The sequence below is a fragment of the Boleophthalmus pectinirostris genome, unplaced genomic scaffold, assembly GCF_026225935.1.
Source record: "Boleophthalmus pectinirostris isolate CB_2022bp ecotype Guang Dong unplaced genomic scaffold, ASM2622593v1 HiC_scaffold_20, whole genome shotgun sequence".
NCBI lineage: Eukaryota > Metazoa > Chordata > Actinopteri > Gobiiformes > Gobiidae > Boleophthalmus > Boleophthalmus pectinirostris.
Window position 1 is genome coordinate 17,870,141 of NW_026571153.1, and position 9,204 is coordinate 17,879,344.

Below are 9,204 nucleotides of genomic sequence, written 5' to 3' on the forward strand. Positions count from 1 at the left end.
AAGTATTGATCAGCAAAAGCCTTAATCATTTCTAGTACAGTTTCATTTCATTTGATTGTATGCTGTACTTCAATGAAAAGCACACGTATGACCACTGACAGGAGCCTGTGTGGAGACGGTGTGGTATATAGCAAGCAACGTGTGACCATTTTTGCACTAAAAATGATACAGTATATTGGTGGTTTGAGTACAAATGGGACTGAACACAATCTACTTTCTTTTTTTTTTTTGCTTCTAAACTGTGTATGTGGTACCTAGTAAATCTTTTTTGCCATTTCAGTCCAAAAAATTTCATTTACAGTGTCAAATACAAAAAAAAAAAACACAATAAATCAGCTGTAAATTAGTGTTCAAATTCAAATGGAAAAGTCAAATATGATGATTAGCATGAACTCTCATTTCAATCTAATTGTGACTATAAAAAAAGCTGAGGCATTCAAGAAGATTCTGAAAATCCTTTATTACCACATGGCAAAGAAGGATAAAAAGACACATTGAAAGACACTTTTGCACAATCTCTACATATCCATGGACCAGTCCTGCTTTCTAACGTTTTGCTTAATTTACAGTTTGTATGAAACTGAGTGTGCTGCAGCTTTTGGTCACTACATATAGGCCTGTGATATCTATTTGATTGACTCTGCTCCTCCTCACTCTCCCTTGTAGTCCTCTAGGTACTGCTAGTTCAGTAGCTCATTTCACTGTGGCTGTAGTTATGGCAAGAATACTGGGCCAGACCGTATTCTTACTATACTTCTATACTTTTCTTGTAGTATTTTTCTGGTTGGTAGTGATCCAAATTGGTCCTATACGAAGTGACACTTTGAACATATAGGGGCTTGAAGGCTTATTGCTTTGTCTGGAATGTTTCACAGTATGGTATTAAAACTTTCGATCTTCATGGAGACCAAATCAAACCAAGGGACAAGTCAGAGCTGTGGAGAGGCAACCCCACTGAGTCAGAATGCCTGTTTTTCTAGGTATTTATGAGTTTGTATTGCATTTTAGAATGAAATATGCAAGGGTACTTCACAAATGTTGAACTTAATGATTGCTGTTGCATGACTAGACCCAAGAATTCACTGTGTTGCAACAAAAATCTGCATTATAACAACATAAATTTGATATTCCCCCATCTGTATTAACATTATTAGCCTATAATGGGTTTCAACTTCCAGTTCCAAATGACATTGTGAGGACATTTTCCAATACACAATTTTATTTTAAAGGTCCCATATTACACAAAATTGCCTCTTGTGAGCTTTAAGACAAGTTAAAATGTTGTTACCTCCTCAAGAAAACATACCTGGAGTTGTTTTTTTGTTTGTCTTAAAATGCTGTTCCACCTTGTGATGTCATGAAGCGGTGGTTTTCAAGTTAACAGCTACATTTTACCTTTAGTTCAGGAGAGACTGGCAATTCCAAAGCTGAAATTATCAATTGATTTTACTGAAGCACTTCCTGTGTAACCCTAACCCACATGACATCACAAGGTGGATCAGAATGTTCTCTGTCTGAGAGAAAAACAGAGCCTAAATATGCAGGGTTTGTGTGTTAAACGTGTGAATGAAACAAAACACAACCAGGTATGTTTTTGATGAGGAAAATGGTAGTATGGGCCCTTTAAAAAATTGTTAATTGCTACGCCAACTGTCCTAATTTTGCAACGTCATCTGAAACCCAGAAATACAGAATCACTAACTGGCGTGTATCCATCCCAGTTATGAATACGCAGTAAACCGTATGCCCGAGCAGTTCACATTGTGTATTTTGATGTTAAGTGAAGAGGGAAAAACAAGATGCCCGGGTTAATGCTTGGTGGCACCTGTATTGGACACACCCATCCCCACTGTTTTTTTAGGCAATCTCAGCTACTGATGTGAGATATTTTTATTTTCAGTTGTGCAAGAGGTCTTTTGTGTCAGGTGTCTTTGAGATAATGGAGCAGTCGATGGAATCTGGGAGTGGTTTTGATACGTCAATGATATCTGTGCAGTGGCATCTTGTTGTTAACATTGTTTTATCATTGTTTTGCTTTTATATTAATCATTACTTTTGTAGCTTTTTATATTTATTATTTTAGTATTACAAGTAGGTGTATGCTGTTTTCTTTCGTTTATACTCACTTATGTTACTGTACTGTATGTAAATTGTGTTATTTACTGTATTTATTTATTTGTTTTATTTCAGAAGATAATTTTTCACGTTGCAAATCTCCAATTTTAGCAGGATGTCAAACAAAACAAGTCCTGACGGCGCATCATGAATGTACTTTGAAGGCCATATTGCGAAAAGCTTCCTTTGCACTTAAATCTTTTTTGAATATATCATGACTATTTCTGTAGTTGCTGATAGTGAATTTCTATTTTTGACCCCAGTGAAGTATATTTATATGAAATATGTCCAAACTGACAAAATGTTTTAACTGTAGTTCACAGAATGTTATTTTACATATAATAATAAGGCTTTGTTTATTCAGTGTGTGACAATCCAAATGTAAAGCTTTTTGTGAATGCTTTGTGAATATATGAACAAGAATACAACAAGAATTAAAATATGCAATGAGACTCGTTAATTTCAAATTTTGTAAAAATTTATTGCAATCTTTGGTTTCTGACCTTTGTTTTCAGGACACTGTCACGAGCATTTTCTGTCAAAGCTTGTTGCTCTGGTCCTGATGCATCCAGACAGTGGGAACTTTTACACACCTCTTTCTTGACAAAGAGAAAGCAATGCCTTTTTCATAGTAGGCACACTCGTTTATGAAGAAAGGATAGAGAGATTCACTCCCATTGTATGTTGTAGTTTCACCTGAGAAAGTCTGGAAAACAGGGTCTCCAGGATTGAGAAGGCAGAAGTCCTTATCCTTAAAAGCAAAAGCCACTATTACTTACATCATACAGTATTATAGTCCCATCTATTAGCCCTGCTTTTTATGAAGGCTATGAATAGTTCTCTGATATTTTTACAATGAAGGCATAAGATCACATCTTACACAATTCCCCAGAAGCTACAAAGCACTTCCTATTTAGACAAAGACTTGATTTTTGTTTGTTCTTAGCCATGCACATGACCTTAAACTTGTACCTGTGTCTTCAAGTACAACACACATTGACTCTTGTCTAATCTCAAATCTCCAATATCAAGATGCTGTTTTCTCATCAAAAACTTGGACTTGTTTTTGTTTTTTCATTCACATCTGGAACACACAAATCCTGCATATTTCAGCTGAGTTTTTCTCTCAAACTGAAAACACCACCTTATGATATTATATGGTAATACAGGAGGTGCTCCACTGGGATTACAATCATTTGGATAATTTCAACCCTTAAATTAGCCATCTCTACTGAACAAAAGGTAAATTGTAGTTGTTTTTTATCTGAAAACTACTACTTCATGACATCACAAGGTGGAACAGAGCATTTTGAGCTTTGGAGATGTAGACAGACTAATATTAAAGGATTATACAAACTGAAAGAAACAAAACACAACTTCAAGAATGTTTTTGAGAAGATAACGTTATAACATGACTTAAAACTCGCATGAGTCAATTTTGTATAATATAATATTATTCCCTTTTTAATTACCTATTATTACCATCATTATGTATGCTTGCTGCACCTGCGTCACACCTTTTGATAAATTTAAAAATAGATTTGAGACTGCCACTGAATGAAGTCTCGATCTCAAATCTCAGTCTCAAACATTCAATGACAAATGTCCTTCTTGACAACGGACTGATTAAATTGATAAACCTGCATAACAAAACAACAGGAAGACCAGACATTTGCAATGCGGAACATTCTTTCAAGCACCTTTTAATAGAATTTCACCTGTGAAGATGCTCACAAGCTACGTCAGAAGTCCTTATGACACTATGTGCGTAATATGGTTATGTAAAGATAAACTGGCTGCACAAAATTTTATACAGTAATAATTTCACAAGATGATATTGCAATAGCTGTGCATGTGATACTTCACATAACAAGAACTGGTACTTCCTGGAGCCAGTTTCTCACATACAAAGAATTTCCCAATACACAACTTACATTGAATATGCTTATAATTATAGTGTGTTCTCCAGGAATGAAAATCTTGTTAACATAGACGGATAATAATGTGTTATTAAAATTTGAATAAAATTAAAGGTATGTTAAGATAATGTTGTATTAGGATTGTTAATATTACTGACTACTGACACACAGACACGTTAGTTCATCTTCATATTCTGAGAGTATCTTCAAGTATAAAGGAGTGTTTTGGTTTCTATAGATCAGTGTTTTCAGGAAACACCAAAACAAACACAAAGTTTACAGTTAATGTGATGCTTCTGTTTGGAGAATAAACTTGTAAATGTTTGTTTGTATTTGTATTGTTACCTTGGCTTTAGGGGATTAATTTGAATCCCTTTTACATTATTTATTTGAAAAGATTAATTTTAAATCCTTTTAATGTTTAGTTCTCACCTGGAGTTGCGGATGAATGGCAGCTATAACATCATGAGTATTACAGTCTCGTGGGTAGTCTATGTGTTTTACCAGAGTGAACACATCAACAGGTCCTCCTTCAAAAACTGTTCCTGGAGCAAAAATGAAAAGCTCTAGTTCCAGCAGAAAATCTAACTTTTATAACGTTAACTTACCTGAGTTAAATAAACGGACCCAGTCAAGCATGTGCTCTACTGCATCTTTCATTGTTGTGTAGACATTGGACCTCACTACACCATGGGGCTGGGGGCCGATTTCTATTGCTATAAAAATACACAGAGGAGAAGTTACAAAACACAAGAAATGTAAATATCTTTCTATCAATGATGCTGCAGAAGTGATGACAGACTTATGGAAGTAACTGCTGGTTAAACAATTAAGTGCTTGGGACTCCTTGTGGTGGTTTAGAGGTCCTATATTACACAAAATTGAGTCTTGTGAGCTTCAAGCCACGTTATAATGTTGTAACCTCATCAAAAACATACCTGGAGTTGTGTTTTGTTTCATTCACACATGTTTGAGTAACCCTTTATTATTAGTCTGTCTACATCTCCAAAGCTCAAAATGCTCTGTTCCATCTTGTGATGTCATGAACCTGTAGTTTATTTAGTTTTTTAGTAAATTTTTACCTTTAGTTCAGTAGAGTTTGGTAAGTCTAAATGTCTAGTGAAGGTTTAAAACAGTGAAGCACTTCCTGTCATACCACAGGACATAACAAGGTGCGAGGTGTGTGTGTGTTAAATGTGTGAAGGAAACAAAACATAACTCCAGGTTTGTTTGTCATGAGGAAACAACGATATAAGATAGATCAGAAAATAGCGTAATATGGGTTATCTCCATGAGCTTTTTCAGTTAATAGGCAAACAATAACAAAATAATTACTTAATAATAATTAGCATCATAAAAACTTAACTATGCCTTCATTATTTGATCTAGCTTTTCATTTGGTACTTTGTAGATTAACTTTTATGAAATTTTTAAAAGAGAGAATAAAATAACACATACCAAAACCATGTTTGCCTACTGAATCCAGAGAGTAAGATTCATCCGATGGCAGATCAAAATGAATGTATCTCATTGGTATATCGGGAATACACTGCTGTAATTGAGACACAAGAAGTCATGGCTTACATGGTAGGCTCTGTATTTTCCCCCTGTCTCCTTTCACTTGCCTGTAGATGTTTAAATATGTGCATGGAAATCCAGTCTGAATCTGAAAAAGAGATTAAACAAAGCCCCATATTGGCTGTGGTGTTGTGAAGGTCGCATACAAGGTCCACAGAGTCTGGGCTGCCTTTGGGACCAAGCTGAGTATTGAGTTCGTGGGCCCTGATTACTTCATATGGAGTACTATCGGATAAAGGAGAGCTGGAAAACAGAAGGAAAGAAAATTTGTGCTTTACGACTACTGCTGGTACTGCTGTTACTACGAGAGAGCAGGAACGTTAAGGCAAACCTATAAGTCTCAGTTGTGAGAATGTCATGAATGAAGCCCATTGAAGCCAAACACACTGTAGCTGTTTACAATATAACTGAACTGCCCTAAGGTGTCATCTGTCACCAGAGTTGTGACTTGCTTTGGTGGATTCAAAGATCATGTGAAATTCTGTTTTAAAATGTAAAAGATCTGTGCTTCAGTAGTGCTTAGTTAAAGAGCCCATATTACACTATTTTCTCATCTATGTTATGATGTTGTTTCCTCATCAAAACCTGAAGTTGTGTTTTGTTTCATTCACACATGTTTATTCAGGCTGAGTTATTCTCTCAAACAGAAAACACTCTGTTCCACCTTGTGGTGCTCCACTATGTTTTCAAACTCCATACAACTTCACTAGAATATTTGGAAAATTTCAGACCTGGAATTACTAGTCTCTACTGAACTAAAGGTAAAAGGAGCTGTTAACTTGAAAATTACAGTGTTATGACATCACTAGGTGGAACAGAGCATTTGAGCTTTTGAGATATAGACAGACTAATAAACCAGGATTACTCAAACATGTGTGAATGAAACAAAACACAATTCCAGGTAGCCTATGTTTCTTATGAGATATACATTCTAAAATGCCTTAAAGCTCACAAGAGTCAGTTTTGAGCAATATAGGACCTTTAAAGTTTAATAATATCTTAATAAACATTTAATTTAGGCTACTTTGGTGTCAAGATGTTATGGGAAAATGTTGTATGTAAAGCTATTGTCTTACTTCAGGGCGTCGTGTGAGAAGCAGCGGTTCAGGTCCACCTCTATGTATCTAAGGCACTTCTGCGTGGCTCTAGGGTTGGACAACACAAGGATGGGCTGGTTTCTATCTTCATCATCTTCCTGTGGTCTCCTCTTCATCAGCTCTTTGACTAAATAGACCCCTGACAGTTCGTTCCCATGGGTCCCTCCACACACAGCCACACGGGACAGCTTCGGCAGACACACGCACTCCTGTTTATCCATCTGGGTGAGATACAGAGTTTAAAGAGCCCATGTTATGCTATTTTCTGATATGTTACAATGTTGTTTCTGCATCACAAACATACCTGGACTTGCGTTTTGTTTTTCTTTCACACAAACACTGTATATTTGGGATAAGTTTTTCTCTCAAACAGAAAACACTCTGTTCCACCTTGTGATGTTAATACAGGAAGTGTTCCACCGTTTTTAAACTCCATACATCTTCACTAGAATCATTTGGATGATTTCAGCCGTAGAATTACATTTCTCTACTGAACAAAAGATAAAAGGTAGCCCTTAACTTGAAAACTACCACTTCATGACATCACAAGGTAGAACAAGGTTCAATTTTTTATGTATTCATAAGGTGGAGGCTTTAATATAAGCCCTGTTGGGTTTTTTGCACCTACTTTTTTAATCTAGTGTGTTTTTTTAATTGGTATGTTATACGTGCAAAATAAATACATAAATAAATAACAGGGCATTTTGAGCTTTGGAGATGTTGACAGACTGATAATAATGGATTACTCAAACATGTGCGAATGAAACAGAATACAACTCCACGTATGTTTTTGGTGAGTCAATTTTGTGTAATATGGGACCTTTAAGGACGGGTTCACACTTGCCCTGGTTTTGGCCCAGTTTAAGCTGTAATGTACTTGTTTGTGGTGATTATGTAAGTGTGAACTCACGCAAAGATCAAAGCGTGGATGGCCTTTAAATATAAGAGTCAAAGGTTTTATTGACACTGACAGTTAACAGACTTCACAAACATGGAACATCCTTCGGTGTTAGGGGGCAACAACCTATTGAAATGCAAATGTCAGCATGGCAAGAAACAGGCTAAATAGATGTCACTGTAATGGGTATCGGTCTACATCAAAACCATGTCCTCTCAATGTGGATGTAACAATAACCAAATTATTGTGATATCGTATCGTCAAAAGTCTCACAATATATCGAATTACAAGTTCCTTTGCTTAATTAAATGCATGGTTTTACAGTAGCAACAGCTTATAATCATTGGAAACTACATATCCCATGATTCATTTCAGTGTAGACAACATGAAGAAATGTGTTTTTTACTTGAATTCTTGGGATTATGACGGAAAAAATTAACACCAAAATCTTGTCAAGCTATTTTAAAAGCAAAAAAAGCGTCCAAAATATCGCAATAAATATCGTATCGAGAGATTTGGTTATTGTTACATCCCTACCTCTCAATGTTCATGGCGGGAAGCTTTTGAGACATTTTCAATTAGATCTCTGGATTAGTTTAGGTGAGGTTTTTGGCAACATATTAAATAGACAATTAAAGGTGCGCTATGTAACTTTTTGCCTGGGGGTCTGTTACTTACTTGTTTCTATGGACACATCATTGCTCTGCCTGGAATGTTCCTTAGTATGACATTAAATAGCTTTACCTTGCATTTATTAAATTATAGGTGGGTTTGTAGCTCAAAAACACAGAGAAAAACAGGCATTCTGACTGTGAACGGGGTCACCTCTCCACGGATCTAACCTGTAACTTGGTCTGGTTTGGTCTCCATGAAGATAAAAAGCATTTGACGGACCCTCCAGTAGAAAAGTTACACAATGCACCTTTATGTTTGCCTGCTCACTCATTTGTAACTCATTTGTAAAGGGATGTAGCAAACACTGCAACAACAAGAGGGCTATTGATTTGAAACCTTACCTCCGATTCTTGGCTAGCTCTGCAGGTCTGTAATGCCGTCCAGATGTTCCAGTGACAATTTCATAGAATCTAAAGGAAGAAATTATATTAATGTTATTAGAATCAGAAATCTCTTCAGAAAAAAACAGTAAGGTTCAGCAGATGTTACCTAGTCTGGCCTCTCCTGGTTTTTATTTCCACTGATTCAGCATTCCTGTCTTTCTTGGGACCCTTCAGCCCTCCACTGCACTGCGCTATACAGTTGTTTGTTGAAGAGGAAGGGAGTGTCCCAACTTCAAAACGGAGTCCCAGGTCAAACCCCCTCCCCCAGTCCCCTCCCTCAGCCCCCTCCATCTCTTTCCCGTCCATCCACCAGCAGAGTGTATGGGATAGTAGGTTCCAGTGTAGCCTTTAGAAATTTGACTAAAAATACATTTGCTGGCATGACATAGCAAGCAGGATATGTGAAAGAAAGAGCTCTTCTGGCAGGGAGTTGAAAGCAAAACAATTGATATTTTTTTCAGTGTTGTTCACTTGTTTGAAGTTAATATAAGATTTACAATACTTATAATTAAAAGCCTACAGTATAAACAAGTTAGTTT

General features: G+C 36.3%; 1 protein-coding gene across 1 annotated transcript; it reads right to left on the minus strand.

Moving 5' to 3' along the window:
- Positions 1-2,610: 2,610 nt before the first annotated feature.
- LOC110159468 (N-acyl-aromatic-L-amino acid amidohydrolase (carboxylate-forming) B-like) lies at positions 2,611-8,906 on the minus strand. The gene is made up of 8 exons (XM_055156506.1): positions 8,772-8,906; positions 8,624-8,692; positions 6,689-6,930; positions 5,660-5,855; positions 5,493-5,586; positions 4,643-4,750; positions 4,467-4,579; positions 2,611-2,866 (listed from the first exon to the last, which is right to left on the minus strand). Exons 3-8 carry the CDS (start codon positions 6,928-6,930, stop codon positions 2,654-2,656), a joined length of 966 nt encoding a protein of 321 aa, XP_055012481.1. The 5' UTR covers positions 8,624-8,692; positions 8,772-8,906; the 3' UTR covers positions 2,611-2,653.
- Positions 8,907-9,204: the final 298 nt, after the last annotated feature.

Coding starts and splice junctions, on each gene's coding strand:
- LOC110159468 (XM_055156506.1), bottom strand. CDS start 6,930: ATGGATAAACAGGAGTGCGTGTGTCTGCCGAAGCTGTCCCGTGTGGCT. Junction 4,751..5,492: donor AGTAGGCAAACATGGTTTTG/GTATGTGTTATT, acceptor GTATTTTTATAG/CAATAGAAATCGGCCCCCAG. Junction 4,580..4,642: donor GGTCCGTTTATTTAACTCAG/GTAAGTTAACGT, acceptor TTTTTGCTCCAG/GAACAGTTTTTGAAGGAGGA.